General features: G+C 49.9%; 2 protein-coding genes across 3 annotated transcripts; both read left to right on the top strand.

The window, feature by feature from the left end:
• The first annotated feature begins 96 nt into the window (after positions 1-96).
• On the top strand, positions 97-4,280 carry NME6 (NME/NM23 nucleoside diphosphate kinase 6). Of its 2 annotated transcripts, XM_037389902.1 has the most exons (6): positions 97-220; positions 334-436; positions 555-594; positions 1,047-1,207; positions 1,474-1,651; positions 3,141-4,280. In XM_037389902.1, the coding sequence occupies exons 1-5, from the start codon at positions 131-133 to the stop codon at positions 1,638-1,640; spliced, it is 561 nt and encodes a 186-aa protein (XP_037245799.1). In that variant the 5' UTR covers positions 97-130; the 3' UTR covers positions 1,641-1,651; positions 3,141-4,280. The 2 variants fall into 2 exon arrangements, with proteins under 2 accessions (XP_037245799.1, XP_037245797.1); XM_037389900.1 differs by having other exon boundaries at positions 1,474-4,280.
• Positions 4,281-15,386: 11,106 nt separating this feature from the next.
• LOC119148300 (olfactory receptor 1F1-like) lies at positions 15,387-16,911 on the top strand. Its single transcript, XM_037388276.1, has 3 exons — positions 15,387-15,391; positions 15,748-15,751; positions 15,946-16,911. Exons 1-3 carry the CDS (start codon positions 15,387-15,389, stop codon positions 16,909-16,911), a joined length of 975 nt encoding a protein of 324 aa, XP_037244173.1.
• The last annotated feature ends 986 nt before the right edge of the window (positions 16,912-17,897 follow it).

Raw genomic sequence — 17,897 nt, 5'->3', positions numbered from 1 at the left:
CCCGCCTCCCCCGGGCCCCCTCGGGCCCCTCCGAGCGTCACCGAGCGCTCTGCCCCGCCCCTCCTCCCCCTTGCCTGTGCGTCACGCGCGCGACGCGTCCCCCTCTTTCGTCACCGGCGCGCCGAGCGCCATGGCGGTGGTGGGGCGCAGCGGGCGGCCCCTGCAGCTGACGCTGGCGCTGCTGAAGCCGGACGCCGTGGCGCACCCGCTGGTGCTGGAGGTGAGGGCTGGGTGCCCCGGACCGCCCGGCCTTGGCCCGGCCCGGCTCGGCTCGGTCTGTCGGCCCGGCGCGGCGCCCGCCCGCCCGCCCAGCCGCTGCGCCTCTGCCCACAGGCCGTGCACGAAACCATCCTCAGCAACCAGTTCCTGATCGTGCGCGCCAAGCAGCTGCGCTGCGGCCGGGAGGAGAGCCGCCGCTTCTACCGGGAGCACGCGGGTAGGCGGGCCGGGGCCGCCGCTGCCGGCAGCAGCACGGCGGGGCGGGCACGGCGGGGCGGGCGCTGCGGGCCGGGAGCCGGCAGGGCCCCGTGACTCGGGCCGCCTTTCTCCTGCAGGACGGTTCTTCTACCAGCGGCTGGTGGAGTTTATGGCCAGGTGCGTGCCGTGCCCGCGGCCGGGCGGCGCGGCGAGGGGGGGCTGGCTTGGCTCCTGACCCTTGGCCCCAGCAAGGCTCCTGCACCGGGAGGTGGCCGCCTCGGCGTGGGATGATGCTCATCAGGCCGTGGTGCACCAAGGTGGAAGGCTCTGGGCCCAGGGGTGGAGAAATGCCGGGAGCCCGCTCTGCTGTGACAGCAGGAGTGCTAGGCGGGGTGGCATCCCCGAGGGCTTTGGGTGCTGTCACCCGGGAGGAAGTCGTTCATGCAAATGCTTTGCTTCTGAGCTGTAGGCTCAGTGTCTGGTGTCATCGTAGGTCTGCATCACCTCCCAGAAAGCACAGCGTGGCAGTTGCACTTCCTTGCTTCTTTGCACATGTATTTATGACAATGAAGGAGCTATGCCCTTTTGTAACGTTATCTACTTCTGACCTTCCCTGGTTCTTTTTTCAGTGGCCCCATGTGGGCTTATATCTTGGCCCATGAGAATGCTGTCCCCCTCTGGAGATCCCTGATGGGACCCACCAAAGTATTCCGAGCCCGAAACAGTGTCCCAGACTCCATCCGAGGAGCTTATGGCCTCACCGACACCAGGAATACCACTCATGGCTCAGGTAGACTTGTCCTTCTTGGCTGAGTGTTGGGCAGAAACTGAAGCTCAGGGAGGTGTAGGTGATGATACTTTGTCTGCCTTTGCTTGCTTTTCTTTCTGGGAGTCAAAGTTTATTTGCTTGCTTCTGTAAACTCCACTCATACCTGTCCTGGTGCGACTGAGCCTGCTGCTTTTCTTTATGGCTTCTGCCCTTCCTTCTGGAACAGGGCATGTATTTGTGGTGCCAGACTGGCATCTCTCATTTTCTTTTCCTCTGTTTTCTAACAGATTCACCAGCGTCAGCCAGCAGAGAAATTGCCTTTTTCTTCCCAGAATTCAATGAACAGCTCTGGTACCAGCAGGAAGAGCCACGTCTGCGCTGTGGGCAGGTGTATTACAATGCTGAGAAGCGTGTCCACTGTGTGTTCAGGGATGAAGAAACAGAGTTGACCTGAGATACCCAGGGGTATGGTTTGTTGAGCTGGAAGTAGCTGCTAGGCATGCTGTTTGGGTCAGCCGCGTAACAAGACATAGAGCCTTTGCATGTTTTAAGGAGCCTGAGGGAGGGAAAGACCTTATGCATATTACGTTGTGCTACCTGGGATTGGATTATGTTATTCATGCAGCATACAGGTGCTGGGGTGTTTTAAGAAAAACCTCTCAAGTAGCAGTGCTCCAGCTTGATAGAGAGGACTAGCCATGCAGTTCACTGGTCCCTCGTGTTTATTTGGATACGAGTGGTACAGATGAGTTTATCAAAGGGTTAGGTCAAAGGCAGTGTCTAGTTCCCGTTAGGATATGATTGGTTTTGCTGATATAAGGCTTCAGATTCTTAGTATTTGCTCTGTTGCCACAGTCCGCCCCTTAAGGAGAAAAGAGGGGAAAAAGAATGCAAAAAAAAATGCAGCTGTAAGCAGGTCAATATTAACTCTTCTGTCCTTGCTTTCTTGGATCCAAGCTGAGAAACAAGGTTGTCTTAAGATTCGAATCACAATACAAAATTGAAGCATCTGGTGGAGGGCATGGTTAGAAGCTGTTCTCAGGAGGAAAGCAGTATGTCCTCTTGTTCAGTTTGGTCTGGGCCTGCAACAGAACTTCTAGGGGAAGTTGCAGAAAGGTGTGGAGTAGTCCAGTGCCTGTGAAAGATCTTCTGTTCTGTGCTTTTGGATTGCGTGGGGCATGAGATCAGTAGTTCTGATGAAATGTGGTAGAGTGGCTATTAAAGCTATGGATTTCTTGAATCCATAATAAAAGGCTAGAGAAGTCGATTTGAACTCTGGTACAGAAGAGGCTGTAGATCAGGAGCTCTTTTCATTAAGCTTTGTAACAAAATGCTTAATGGCAACTCGGAGACTTCACTGCCTATAGACTTACTGGGCATTGAAGCACCGAGTTCCATATCCTTTGTAAACAAGATGGACAAGTCATTTAATTATCCAGATAACTGATAAAATTATTAATGATGGTGCATGAAGACTTGGTTTTGATGCACAATGCAAGGTTCTGACATGCTTATTTATGTTTTCCCGTGTGATACATTTAGAGATCTGTTCCTGTATGAGTTTTAATCCATTTAAACTGTTCCCCTAATAGCTTCTTACACTGCTGGTTTGGTGTTTTTTTAGATTAAGGTGCCACGTTGTACTGACTGACTTTTATTTTGAATAATTTCAAATGCACTGTATGGGTGAAGGTACCTTTGTAATGTACTTGGGACAAGAAGTTTGTTAGCTTGACTCCCTCTTGTCAAATTTACTAGTGAATTATTGTGTCAAAGATCAAAGGCAAGTTACTCCGACTTGTTTAAGACAGCTATGTGAAATGTTGGCCATTTGATTGGAAAATGTTTAATTCGAGGAAGTGCTGCCATAGAGCTTCCTTGATTAAATGCATCGACCTTTTTATTCCTTCCTTACTGTTATGTGAGATTAAATGCAGTTACTGTTTTGTTCCAGGTACAGATCAAAAGGATCTGCGGAATATTTCTGCATTTTTGCATTGCTGCTTTTATTTTCACCAGCAGCATCCAATGGTGGATCTGCTCATGGTTGAGTATGCATTTGTACAGGTCTGAAGCCTTGCTGTCCGTAATGCTACTGTCAGTTGATATTTTATTGATTTCCTGAGTTTCTGTTAAGTGTGTTTTTCTCGTAACTAGTAACCCTACTTACTTTTTTCATCTTCTTTATATTGTGCTTAATTTTTTGGGTATTAATTTGGGATGTCATTAAATAATAATTCCTAGCTTACGCTTCTCATTTTAAATGTGTTTTTTTCCTAGTCATTTGCTATTATGATAGCAGATAGAGATGGCAGATACATTTGGGGAAACTGACCCTTTTAAAATTTCAAGTACAAATAACACTGACTTAGTGGTGCAGTGTTTTTGCTGAATAATTATCAGATCACAATCACCACTGCTTAGCTGCCAGTTTTTATGTCCATTTTAACATTTCTTTGGTCCACCAAGACTGTACCTGAGTGGAGGTTGTCAAAACTGTGCAGTCCTATTTCCCTAGACAGAGTGTGTGTTTTGCAAATCTAAATATGTTCCACATATTTATCAGGTAGATCCAGTATTGAAATATTTGGTGTTAGATGCAGGAGGTAGTGTCAAAAATTACTTTTAATATCAAAGGAAGCATTTGGATTTATGAGATGACAGCAGATGTTCTCTGTTTTGAGGTTTCTTACAAAAGTCTTCTTCCATCTCCTTTTAAGTGATCCAGAAATGTTTTTTTATCTTCTCTAGTGACACTTAGCATCTGTTTTGTATACTTCCTGCTGCCTCTTGGTCCTGGGGTGAATCACCTTTGGTTTTGTAACTTCAAATGGCTTTAATTTAAAATGATTTCTCGGACCCTTTCTGACTTTGCTCTTCTTGCTGCCCCCTTCCCCGTCCTTAATCTGTTTTTACAGAACAAGTTGAAACCTCTGATTATTCTTCTATTTATTTATATATTTTGTTACACCTGAGCCAAACTATTCTTAATAAATTTCGGTAATGCCTAGCATATGCAATCATAAAGATTTTCGATTGCTTTATTTGAGCTCCAAACATTATGTTGCAAAATAATAAAGGCAAGTTATCTGAATGCTGGTTTACCTTACATTTGTAATGTCTGATACTGCAACAATCTCATGCACAGTAGGCATTTGTATTTTGGTTGTTGTCTTCTTACTAATGTTTAAAAGTATTCTGCCTGTTTATTTGCGCAGAAGCGTGGTTTCTGAATATTAGACTGAAGGATGCTGACCCATACAGTTTCTGCTTTCTAGAGGAAGTGCTCCAGTATTTCACAGAAATACTAGGGTCCAGTTAACATAATTTATCCCACCAATTGCTTAGCTTCCAGACCTCTGACGTCTCCTTGTGCTCAGGAGATAGGGCAGATTTCTGCAGAATTTCCCTGCAACATCTTTTCTCTGGAAAAGATAGACATAGTCCCATTTTAATTTTAAGTACTCAACTTCAACAACTGCTTGCATAACATAATACTTTTTTTTTTTTTTTTTTTTTTTTTCCTTCCCCCTCTGCTACTAGGTGTTGTGAGAAAGTACAGAAGCCAGTTTTGTTTATCTGGGATATTTTGTAAGGAAGGGGAGCAAATAAAGAGGAAATCTGGCTAACAAAATTACTAGATGATCGATGGGGAATCTATTGTAACGATGTTTGAATGCAAGGGCAGTTTGTGTCCTGGACAGGTTAGTAACTGGGATGAGGATCTGATGAAAACTCTTTCTGCCTGGAATCGACCAGAGCTTTGAACTGTTTATCACGTAGATGAGGTTGTCTAGAAGCAAGACCCAAGCAAGCCTATGAAGCAAATGTGGATCACTGTGTAGACATTAATACAGTCTGTCATGTATTTTTCTCTTGCCTGTACTTCTGCCTTGTTGAGCCCAAGATTAGGTTTGGTTAATAAGTCCAGATCTAGCCCCTACTTGACCTGTCTTGGGCATAAGGTGCAAGACTGTTAATTTTCTGTGATACGAAGAGAACAGTCATCGTCTATTTTTTTTCCTGCAGTTTGGTGTTCCTCTTACCCTTTGGTCTTCCTGTTCTGTATATACAGAGTTTGGATTCTTGAAGGACTGAAATGCTTGGAGCTAATGGAAAGCTTTGGGCTCAGTTCATGGGCCGTGATGCAAGTACAGACAGATTGAAGTATAGCGATGTCTCCTGGCATTACGCTTTCTCCATTACTGAGAATGGAGCTGCATATGACTTTCAATGGCAAATTGGACCTCTTGCAAAAGAGACTTTATAACCAGTCCTGTGACACAGGTAATAAAAATGTCTCAGTAATCGTCTGTCTCAGGATTTTTCTGCCACCTGTGGAGGGAGGCATGCCCAGAGAGGTTGTGCAGTCTGCTCTGGAGACATTCAAAACCCACCTGGATGCAGTTCTGTTGCAACCTGCTCTAGGTGAACCTGCTTTAGCAGAGGGTTGGACTAGATGGTCTCCAGCGGTCCCTTCCAATCCTGACCACTTTGTGATTTCTGTGATTCACAAACAGCAGGAGAAGGGCAGGTGTGGCAGCTGCAGTTTGCTGCAGCCACTTCAGGTTTCACGTAGCTGTTGTGTAGTGGAGGTGTCTCGGGTGCAACAGCAGATTCTAGAGAGTCTTTGCATCAGCAGCTTCTTAGTGGCCTATTTTTCTCCAGGAGATAATTCATAGTTAAGATTCATGTATTATTTCAAACAACGAAACAGTCCCTGTAGCTTATAATTAAAGCGTGGCACTGAAGATGCCAAGATGGCATACAATACAAACCCAGGGACATCTTGAGCTCTGGCATTGCCACAGGTGCCCTTGCTAAATTCCTCCAATATTGTATTGTAATATAAATTCCTCCAAATTTATATCTAAAACTGTAACACACACACACTTCTATGGAAAACCCTGGCCCAGCTCCATATTGTGAGATGTCTGTCCAGGTGCTTAGATCAGACACTGTGGCCCCAGCCAACGTGCTTTAGCTGCAGTACCTGCTGTGGTACCTGTGAGTAGAGCAGGAATTTGCACAAGAAGGTGCCATCGGTATTCTGAGCAGCCGTGGAACTTCACCTTTGTATTTCCTGTTGCAATAACTTATGTTTTCCATAAAGTTTACTCTCATTCAGGTATTTCGTATTGACTGCCGAAGCACTGTTAAATTATTTACCTTGTTCTGCTTTTAATACTTCAACAACTTCATGTGTATTTTGTTGTCTAGACCAGGGGTCCTCAAACTACGGCCGGCGGGCCAGATACAGCCCCCCAGGGTCCTCAGTCCAGCCCCCGGTATTTACAGACCCCCCCCACCCCACCCTGCCGGGGGTTGTGGGGGGAAACCAAGCAGCCGCAGATGACTGACTGTCACTTCATCCGCGCGCCGGCCCCCTGGTTAAAAAGTTTGAGGACCCCTGGTCTAGAGGGCGAACATTTCAGACAGAGATGGGAAGTCTCTAGAACAAAGAAGTTCTTTCCCCATGTCTCATTCTGCTGCTCCATGATGATGCAATTGATTACAGCACATGTAAACAGCTTCAAAGTTATTGCCTCAAACTTTTAATAGCCCACTTTGTGCCTTGTTTACAAGTCTCACAAAAACATGCCGCGTGAGGAAGTGAAGTGCTTTAGGCTTTTGGTAATTGGTACTGAAACCCTAGTGGCGTTTCCTCTGGAGAGAAGCCTGTGGGGAGTGGGTACCCAGGAGACAAACTGGAAACAAGAAAACTTATCTCTCAAACTTCAGTCTTCTATTTAAAGCACCTTGTTTGAAATGCACTAATTGGCCCCTGGGGCAGATTTGATGCCCAAGACTGGGCGAGAAGCCTTGGAGGGCTGCCTCTGCAGCAGGATGGAGCTGGCCATAGGAAGAGGGAGAAATGGAGTTGGGGCAGCAGGTGCCACAGCTGTCCAGGAAGGTGGTGGTCATTGGGCAAAAGTACTGCTCAGTGGTGGCCAGAAAGACTGTCCTTGTTGCTTTTGAAGTACAAGTTGGCCAGGAAAAAGCAGTGACCCTGGGGCTGCTGCCAGGGTCTGCCATCAGAAAGTGAACAAATGCACTTGCCGGATGCCAGAAACTGGTATTCAGCTCTGATAATCCATGTCCATTTTCTGTGGTAATGTCTTCAGGACAGTCTTTAGGAGAAGAAATATCAATGTTTGCATCTTCTGCTGTCTCCTGAGGCATATCAACAAGCTGAGGCTTGTTCAGCTTGCGGAAGGAATGGCTTTGGGGGGACCAAATAGCAGCCTTCTGGTAGCTACAGGGAGGTTATCAAGAAAAGAATGTCAGTCTCATCACAATGGGACATGGAGGGAGGCTGGGCGGCTGCAGGCAAAATTCAGGTAGGAGGTTTCAAGTTCATAGACTCAGAATTTTCTTAGTTGGAAGGGGCCCACAAGGACCACTGGGGGAGAGCAGTGGATGTTTCTGCCTTGACCTCAGCAAGGCTTTTGACACTGTCTCCCGCAAGACCCTCGGAGGGGAGCTCAGGCAGTGCGGGTTGGACGAGTGGGCGCTGAGGTGGGTTGAGAACTGGCTGAACGGCAGAGCTCAGGGGGCTGAGATCAACGTGCAGAGTCTGGCTGCAGGCCTGTAGCTCATGATGTTCCCCGGGGGTCAGTGCTGGGTCCAGTCCTGTTCAACTTGCTCATCAGTGACCTGGATGAAGGGACAGAGGCACCCTCAGCGAGTTTGCTGGTGATACCAAGCTAGGAGGAGCGGCTGACGCACCAGAGGCTGCGCTGCCATTCAGCCAGACCTGGGCAGGCTGGAGAGATGGTGGAGAGGGACCTCATGGAGTTCAGCAAAGGCACGTGTAGGGTCCTGGCCCTGGGCAGGGAGGGCCCCGTGCACCAGCACAGGCTGGGGCTGACCTGCTGGGAGGCAGCTCTGTGGAGAAGGGCCTGGGGGGTCTCATGGGCAGCACGTTGCCGCTGGGCCAGCAGTGTGCCCTCATGGCCAAGAAGGCCCCTGGGACCCTGGGGGGCATCAGGAGGAGCGTGGCCAGCAAGGCGAGGGAGGGGATCTCCCCCTCTGCTCTGCCCTGGTGAGGCCTCGTCCGGAGTGCTGTGTCCAGTGCTGGGCATCCCAGTTCCAGAGAGACAGGGAGCTGCTGGAGAGGGGCCAGCAGAAGCTATGGAGAGGATGAGGGGGCTGGAGCATCTCCCTTCTGAGGAAAGCCTGAGGGAGCTGGGTATGTTTAGCCTGGAGAAGAGAAGACTGAGAGGGGATCTTGTCAATGTCTACAAAAGTCTTAAGGGCATCTTCATGCCAAGAGGATGGGGCCAGGCTTATTTTAGGGGTGCCCAGTGACAGGACAAGGGGCAACAGGCAGAAACCACAACACAGGGGGTTCCATCTAAATATCAAGAAGAACTTTACTGTGAGGGTGACAGAACATGGGACCAGGCTGCCCAGCGAGGCTGTGGGGTCTCCTGCTCTGGGGACATTCAAAACCTGCCTGGATGTGACCCTGTGCAGCCTGCTCTGGGAGAACCTGCTTTAGGAGGGGGTTGGACTAGGTGATCTCCAGAGGTCCCTTCTGACCCTGACTGTTCTGTGATTCTGTGATTGAGTCCAACTCTTTACTCCACACAGGGCAACCTAAAAGTTAAACCATATATATAAGCATTGTCTGAAAGCTTCTTGAACATTGATGGGCTTGGAGCCGTGACCATTTTCCTGGAGAGCTTGTTCAAGTGCTTGACCACCCGCTCAGTGATGAACTTTTCCCTAATGTCCAGTCTGAACTTCCCATGACACAGCTTTAAGCCATTCTCTCTTATCACCAGAGAGAAATTAGCACCTTCCTCTCTGTTCCCCCTCATGAGGAAGTTGTAGACAGCGACGAGGTCACCTCAGTCTCCTCTAAGCTGAACACACCTAGTATCCTCAGCTACTCCGTGTAAGTCATGCCCTCTACTCCTTTCACCATCTTCATTGTGTTCCTTTGGACACATTCTAATATTTCTATATCCTTCTCACATTGTGGAGCCTGAAACTGCACACACTGTTTGAGGTACAGTTAGCGGGACAATCACTGCTTTTCACCAGTTAGCTATACTGTGCCCAGTGCACCCCAGGACACAGCTGACCCTTTTGGCCAGCAGGACATGCTGTTGACATACATTGAGCTTACCATCAACCAAAACCCCCAGAGGTTTCAGAGCTGAAGGTTCAAGAGGTTTCCTTCCACCTGGATGTAAGGAACAACAGTCACTCTGAGGATCACCGAGCAGTGGAGCAGGGTCTCAGAGAGGCTGTGGGATCTCTGGCCTTAGAGGTTTTCCAGACCTGACTGGATACAGCCCAAAGCAGTTCTGTCTGTCTGTGGAGCTGACCATGCTTTGGGTAGGGGTTGGATCCAGCAAGCAGATTCCTGCCACCCTGAACACCACGAATTGCACCAGTTTTCTTGTCTCTGTCCAAAGGAAATATTTGTGCACATGTGGAGCCCAGTAACAGCGAGCTGGCAGTATTGCTGTACTGAGCTGTGGTACAAGCAACGGTGGGTTTTGCTTAAGAGTCCTTGAGCTGGAAAAACACATCTCTCAAAAAAAAAAAAAAAAAAAAAAAAGGAAACATGACTTGGAGAAGTTCCTGGTTTTACAACAGTACACTTGTTTATTGGAAAGCGCAACACTTATGCTTGGAGAAGGCAAGGGCCCTGCACCCAGTTAAGAGCCTGATTTCCAGGAGTGCTGAGCACTTACAGGACTGGGCCCAATCCTTGTGGGTGCATACCCACATTTAGGCATTTGGTTTAAAACCCAACTGCCTTAACACTTCACAAATTCATGGAGGTTTGATTTCTCACTGGATCCCCAAGGCTAGATTTGATACGCCTCAGGAGACAGCAGAAGATGCAAACATTGATATTTCTTCTCCTAAAGACTGTCCTGAAGATATTACCACAGAAAATGGACATGGATTATCAGAGCTGAATACCAAGTTTCTGGCATCCGGCAAGATTTCAGTGTATTTTAATATTTGTGCCAAGTGTTGATGGTCTCAGCAAAGCCCTATTTCACATATCAGTGTGGGAGGGGGTTTCTCTGAGCACTGCCAGCACGTGCCTTCATCCAGAATCCTGGGAGAGTCACCAGGTTATATTGGAATGCTGTGCCACTGAGTTTCTGTATGAAACAAATATTCATCATTGCCACAAAAGAAAGGTGTAATTTTGTAAACTCAGAGCAAATGGTTGTGCCACAAAGTCACGTTGTCATGGTCCTTCTAGCCTGTCAGCCCAGCTTCCCTGAAAACACACTTCTGTACACCTACAGGGCTCATAATTGCTGCTATTCATCTTTTACAGCCTCAGACGTGGTCTCTGGCATGAATTTCCCCCACATTGAGGTAGCAGCTCCCTCTAGCATCTATGCTGAATTTCCACACAGGGTATTCCTTCCCATGTAGGCTTGTTGCCTGTGCTTTCCCTGCTTTTCAAATGATGTTACTGCTCAGCTCCTCAGCTCTTGAAATTTCAGATACAGAGGTTATTATAGGATCAGCTCCTATTGCCCGATCATCAGAAAAGAGAGGCTGCAAAAAAATTGCAATAAAGCAATGCTGTATTCCTGCTGCAGCAACACTTACATCTCAGCCCTGATCTCCACATTCACTCCCTGTTCCAGTCTTTGAATTTCCTGGGTTTCCCACTTTGCATTTCCATGGCATTATGTAAACGCCAGCTAAACCTGCTGTTGCTATCAGGAATGGCTCCAGGCTCAGAGCAGGCAGCATTCACCTTGTGTAAACCCATGTAATCCTGCTGCCTGGCTCCTCAAGAACTCACAGGACTCTACTTGGTGCCTTAACTAAGTCCAACCAGAGCTGCTGCTGGATCCCAGTCCCACCATGGCCATGTTCTCTCCTAGTCCCCTGGACCACACTCTCCACTCCAAGAGAGCCCGGCACAGCCTGGCCCGGGTGGTTGGAGGTGATGGGAGCACGGCTGCGGTGCAGATGCCATGCAGCCACCTTACGGCCGTGTTGCCCACAGGTTTGTTGCTGCAGGCACGGCCAAGCCCTTCTCATTGCTGCCTCCCTGCTGGCATTAGCCAGCGTTAGGCACCTCATAGCCCTGCAACAGATAAAACAGGGTCATAAAGAAAGACTTAGGGACTGCAGCTCCCAGCCTCCCCAGCCAGCTGCCCTTCCATGGCCCTGGGTGCCTGACGTGGTCAGGTGTGCTGCAATCCAGGTGCCCCCAGAGCTGCTGCAGGGGCTGGAGCAGGAGCCAGGGCTAGAGAGCTCTGGCTGGTCTGGACTCTGCCTGGAGCAGAACAGCAGCTCAAGGTGGGTCCTGTGCCAGGAGGGCTTTGTCCTGTGGGCTCAGGTCCCACTTGTGCAGGCTGTCTCCTTGCTCCTGCCACTGAACAGGAGCTAACTCGGAAAGCCTCTCCCCCCAGGGCTCTCACAGGGTTAAAAGCCTCTCCTCCGCTCACAAGCCTTGAGGGCACACAGACTTTTCCTCATGCAGGTAAGACAAACTGGACAGCACCTGGGGATGTTGTAAGTTTTTCCCTCTTACCAAGCTCTGGATGCCGTCCACTGTTTGCTCTTGGACATGGAGGTAAGGGAGGGCTGGGAGGGCAGGACTGCTGCATGTGGTGGGACAGGGCCTCACTGATGGTGGGACCCTCAGAGGGGTCCCCACTGGCACACTGCTTGGGGGCAAAGCCAGTGCTGGGACCCAGGGCTTCTGGGTGGTCTGGGCATGCAAGCAGGCTGTGGTTGCTGGTGATGCCTTGAACAAAACAGTCCAGTCCTTCTCAGGAAAAATTAATCCTGTGCTTTTGCTGGCTCCCTCAGTCCAGCCATCACCTCAAATTGGGACTGGACCATACCCAAGGCTCAGGACCTTACCTCCCATGGCTGTATGCTCCTGGTCTGCTCACCTGAGTGCAGATGGGATGTGGTGGCTTGGTGAGGAAAGCGACATCCTCCTGCAAGAGCAGCTGGCTTCCCTGGGTGGGCATGGAGCACATCTGGCCTTCTGTAGAAGGAAGGGATAACATAATATACCCCAAAACGCTGGAGCTATGCACAAGTGCAGAACGGCAGTGTAAGGCACCCTGCTTCAGAGACTGCTGGAGCTGAGCTGGGTCTCAGGCTGGTGCACCACCACCGCACAGGTCAGGGGTACCTTCCCTCTCCCAGGGCGAGTGACAGAAGCCAGCTGCCTCCTTAGCACTGTTGGCACCAGTGCTCCCTCTCTGCACCCCCCACAGCCTTTCTGGACCGGTCAGCGGTGGGCAAAGGTGTAGCTGCACTAGGAAATACTGGATAATCATTAGTTACCATGAGAAATTGCCTTCAGTGCAAGTGAGAGAGAGAGAGAGAGAGAGAGAGAGGAAAGGAGCTGAGGCAAGGTGGAGACTGTCAAGGCTCATTCCTGTGCAGTCCAAGGAAGAAAGGGAGATTTTCCTACCATGTCTTCCTAGTTCATTGTGTGCAGGGTGTCTGAGGACAAAGGGTTTAAATCTGGCATTTCTTGTCATGTGGCTGTGTCCACTGGCTGCTACATTCTTCCAGACCATGGTGAAAAATTAGGGTCATTCCTCTGCATGACTCCAATGGCTATACTGCAGCCCTGTAGCTCCACTCCTAACCCAGCCTGAATTTGCCAGCATGGGGAGAGTATCACCTGCAGCTCTCCACAAGTCACCGTCCCTCCCGCAGTGGAGCTAACAATTCCCTGCTGCTGCTGCAAATACGATGACTTACGTGTCATCGCTGTGTACCTACATCAAACCAAGGGCTCACTGATGGCATGTGGTGGGCTCTCACACCTCTTGCTCACCTGCTCTTACTTCCAAGTGTTAAGCCCCAGTTCAGAGCACAAAAGATGACTAACCTTTATATGCCTAACCTCCTACTATTAAATTTATTCTTACTTTTATCACTCTGATTCCTGAGGTCCGCTGTTCCTCTTGTGTAACAGGCAGGTCCCCACCTTCACTGGTGCCAGCTTCACCATAAGCTGTCTGCACACCGCTGCCTCTGGCTAACAGGTCCGTAGTGAAAGCATCCAATGAGGTCCTGGACAGAGCCTTCCCTCTCACACCTGCACCATGGTGGCACTCCTGCCCTAACAAAACCAACTGCCTTAGCGCTGTGAAAGTTCACAACACATAATTTTGGATTTATACAGACCAACATGCACATTGTGCAGCTTTGCAGACAGGGACAGCTGGAGACAGGAGATGATTCCCAGGGAACACTGCTGTGGTCACTCCCAGCTCCCACCCTGCTCAGGTGCCTGCTCCTGGCTGCAACACCTGGCCAAACAAGTCAGGCTGTTCTTGCACCAAGATGCACATGGCTTTGGCTGGGGGCTGGCTGGAGGAAGAGAGACAGTTTGAGATTTCCAGAATATTGGATGGTAGAGTCCTTATGTACCTGTCCAACGTATGCAAAATTAACACAAATAAAACAAACCCCAGCAACTATTAAAGAATATGTTGATCTGGGAGACTTCTGGAGAGCTCATCCAGGCAGTGGTTTCTCAGCCTTATAGCACCCACAGCCAAGATAGAGTAACAAGTTTGGATGTCATTATGCTAGGCAAAGAATAAAGCTTTTGACTGAAGGTCTCCCTCTCAATATTTAAAAAAAATTAAACAAAGGTGAAAAAACAGAGAGTAAAAGATAAATGAATCAGAACTTAGCTCTTCTACTCAGCAGACACTGACACTGATCGCAGTGTCCAAGAAGAAGCAAGGAGATAAAACTTACAACAGAGGGTCCTTAATTTGGAACAGAAAGACTTGAAAATTATGAATAAAACAGAGCTGGCATTCAAGCAATTCCAACAGGGAACAAAGCACACAATTTTTAACAGTGCTTTGACAGTTTCTTGCGGTAAGTAGCTATAATAAAATAACTCCCCAACAGCAGCAGTGAATTCTTCATAGCGCAACATCTAAAAATTGTGATTGATATGTTGATACATGCTTTGAATAGAGAAATTAAAAAAAGTTTAATGGGTGCAAAGCCAGCGTACCAACCCAAAATTTAACCATGCTGTTTAATCTTGTGAAGAGACATAAAAATTGACCTCAGTCACCAAAAACACATCTATAAAGAGGAAGGAAATGCTTTCTTTTTTGTAGTTGTTATTGTTCATATTCACTTTGGTTTTATATAGTGGCAATGGCCCCTGCATAGCCATCATGTGGCATCTTTAATGTTTAGTAAATGGAGAGTAACATGAATTGCTGCCTTGTCTGGGAATGCTGTTGAATTCTGACCACAGGAGGTTTGTCAGAGTTACCTGTAAGGAAAAGCTGCTCACAGGTGCCCTGTATTGAGGCAGGCAGGCCTTGTTTCAAAGCGTACAATTTCCAAGTCATAATAGCAGGGAACAAAATCCTTGAGTTAGTGATGTGCAATCCTCCCTCGCACCCCAGACATCCCCCAGTGCTGTCAGTGAGAACCTGCCCAGAAGCCAGCACTGGTCCCACTGCAGCTCCTGGCAAACACTTGCTCAGCCATGGCCAGTACACTGGCCAGTGACTTTAGTCTCTGAGTCAGGAATAGTCTAGTGTTAGCATCTACTGAGGCGATCCAATGAAGCCAAAGAAAAAGCTTCACAGGGAGAAGAGGATTTTATTACACATAGCCCCAAGATCACCTGTAGTTCCCCAAAGTGCCCTGCATTGCCACACAGCCACAGTGTGCCCTGGTGCTTTCCAGCCCTCTTCACCCCCTTACCGTCATATACATGAGCTTAAGCCTCTCCGGATCTTTTTCCTCACCCAGCCAAGAGCAGCCCCTGGTTTCAGGCTGGCTCAGTGCAGTGTGTGCCCATGCCAAGTGCTGGCTGGGACAGATCCTCACCCTAAGACAAGGTGATTGCAGGTGATTTTTAAGCTCGCTCTCAGCCCCATTTCTTCTGCTGCACCAGGCTGTATTTACACACCAAAGCACCTGGCTTCATGGCACTGGCACGGTGGGCAGCATAGCCCTGGCCACAAGCACCACCTTCAACAGTCCTTACCCAAGGTTTATGAGCAATAACTACTTCCCATGCCTCACCCACCACGTGGACACGGTGATTGTAGCTTCACATGCCCGTCAGCAAAACCCTTGTGTCGGGGTAAAAATTGAAATAGGATGATGGAAGACAGGTGAGGAGACCCAGGCCAGTGGAGACCCCTGACAGCTTAAATTCACCTGTGGCTCGACAAACACCATGCGGTGAGTCACCCTCAGATGGAAGCTGTGCTTTTTAAAGTGCTGGTTATTTCAGAGCAAAGCACCCCAAAAATAGCAGAGCAGATGACAGAATAAAGAAAAAAAATTCCTTTAACTGGTACAGGGTGATGCCCCATCCCCAGCTCCGTGCTTTGGTGGCTGTGGCATCTAAGGAATGATGTGACCATTTCCAGGGGGCAGGGAAGCATGTAGTCACCAGAAGAGCAGCCAGGAGGGAAAGACAGACATGCTTGGTATACTCATCAAGACAGAGGGTTGGGCTGGCAGGAGAACCCAGGAGCTGTGGGTTAGTCCAGCTGCACACCGATCTTGGTTTCTTCTGTGTGATTCTTTTGCAGTCAGGTATCCAACACTGTATGGCAGCTCTCTGGACTCTAAAGTCCTAGTGTCTGTGAAATCCCAGCACAGGATGCTTTCAACTATGGAGATAGGACCAAAGCCATTGTACCAGTGACACCCTTGCCTTGTGGGTGGCTGTGCTCCAGTCCCCTGGCTCACAGTCACCACCTCTTCACAGTGCTCATTTCTGCCCACAGACCAACCAAGCTGGCCTCATAGCAGGTGAGAACCAGACTCGGGTGACAGAGTTCATGCTCCTGAGCTTTTCCCATGGCCAGCCCTTCCTCTTTGTTCTTTTCCTGGCCATTTACCTGGCCACACTGCTGGGGAACTCTGCGATGCTCGCCCTTGTGTCCCTGGATCCCCACCTCCACAGTCCCATGTACTTCTTCCTCGGTCAGCTGTCCTGCTTGGACATATGCTACTCATCAGTGACAGTGCCCAAGATCCTGGCAAACACCCTGCGCCCGCAGGCGACCATCTCCTACTGCGGGTGCCTGGCACAGATGTTCTTCCTGATGGCGTGCGCGGGGGCCGAGTGTGCGTTCCTGGCTGTCATGGCCTACGACCGCTACGCAGCCATATGCCAGCCCCTGCACTACACCCATGCCATGAGCTGGGGTGTCTGTGTGGTGGCAGCCACCGGCTGCTGGCTCTGGGGGATGCTGGACTCAGCTGTGCACACCCTCCTGGCCTCCAGACTCTCCTTCTGCAGGGCTGCCCGGCTCCAGCACATCTTCTGCGATGTCCCCCCACTGCTGAAGGCTGCGTGCAGTAACACCCGCCCCAGCGAAGTGGCACTCCATGTTGCCAGCATCTTTGTGGGCCTCAGCCCCTTCCTGCTCATCATTGTCTCCTACCTCCGCATCCTGGTCACCATCCTCAGGATGCCCATGGCCACCAGCCGGCACAAGGCCTTCTCCACATGCTCTGCCCATCTGCTCGTGATCACCCTGTACTTTGTGACGGCCAACCTGAACTACAACCGGCCTAGCTCCGGCTACTCGCCGGCAGCCGACACGCTGGTCTCTGCACTGTACTGCATCGTCACCCCCATGCTGAACCCCCTCATCTACAGCCTCCGCAACCGGGAGGTGCGGGGGGCCCTGCGGAAGGCTGTGCGGGGTTGGGGTGCGCCGGGCTCCTCAAGCAGCAACGCGTGAGCAATACCAGGGCTGCAACAGTGCTGGGGTGACCCTGGTGCAGCACCGCCTGTCTGTGGGAAACCTTTGACAGCAGCAGTGGGCTCAGGGCTCCCTGCCCAGGCAGGGATGACACTGCCATCACTTGTCTGACCCTCAGCACATCGCTGATGGCAGAACAGAAAAATCCAGTTGGGAAGAAGGCTACAGTTCCAGGATTATGTCTTTATTTTGCAAGTGTCATGTGCTGAGCTCAGCACAGGACCAGCTGCGGCTATGCTGCCACCAGGGCATGCTGTAAAAGGCAATTTCACATGGCACCAGACACGTGCTGGCCCCGAGCAAGGCTCTGGGCTCTGCCTTGGGGCTGCCCAAGGTGCTGAGCCAGGCCCTGCATGGGACAAGGGGCAGCGTCTTGCACTGAAAAATCTGGCCACTGCAGAGGGGCTGTCACACCATCCTCCTCCTACACATGCTTTGGCACCGAGTCTGATGTCTGCTGGGTTTCTCCAGGCTGCCATGAAAGCTCTGTAGCATTTTGTACATTAGCGCAGCAGCCGGCAGTTTATACAGGCCACCCATCAACCTCAGAGCTCTGGTCGAACAACACTTTATTGGCACCAAGCTGTGAGCTGGCATTGCTTAAATCCTCACCAGAAATGCTTGCTTTGCTTTATAGCCATAAAAAAAATCAAAATGCAGTTGTTGTGAGTGTGTGGCTGTGGATGATAGTGACTGAGGGCTGGCTGGTGACGTGGGGCAGCCAGCTTTGCCTAGCTGGCACCACCTCAGCTTAACCTCTTCTTGCAGGGGCCCTGCAGCTGGGTCCAAGCTCAAACGATCGCATGGGTGATGGGGCAATCCCACCGCCGGCCAAATCTGCAGGCAGGTACACGAGGGCCAGCAGTGTCCAACGCCACAGCAGAAGCTAGGAGCAGCCAGCCACCAGTGCAAGGGTCTGTGTGGGGAGGGTGCATGCCTGCAGCTGTGCCACAGAGGGGCACGTT

This window comes from Falco rusticolus, chromosome 5 (assembly GCF_015220075.1).
Source record: "Falco rusticolus isolate bFalRus1 chromosome 5, bFalRus1.pri, whole genome shotgun sequence".
In the NCBI taxonomy this organism is placed as follows: domain Eukaryota; kingdom Metazoa; phylum Chordata; class Aves; order Falconiformes; family Falconidae; genus Falco; species Falco rusticolus.
This window is presented reverse-complemented; position numbering and strand designations above follow the sequence as displayed.

What these genes read in the sequence shown, in the direction of transcription:
- NME6 (XM_037389902.1), top strand. Translation starts at nt 131, where the DNA reads ATGGCGGTGGTGGGGCGCAGCGGGCGGCCCCTGCAGCTGACGCTGGCG. An exon ending in CTGGTGGAGTTTATGGCCAG is followed by an intron (nt 595 to 1,046) that starts GTGCGTGCCGTG and finishes TTCTTTTTTCAG; the next exon opens with TGGCCCCATGTGGGCTTATA. An exon ending in GAATACCACTCATGGCTCAG is followed by an intron (nt 1,208 to 1,473) that starts GTAGACTTGTCC and finishes GTTTTCTAACAG; the next exon opens with ATTCACCAGCGTCAGCCAGC.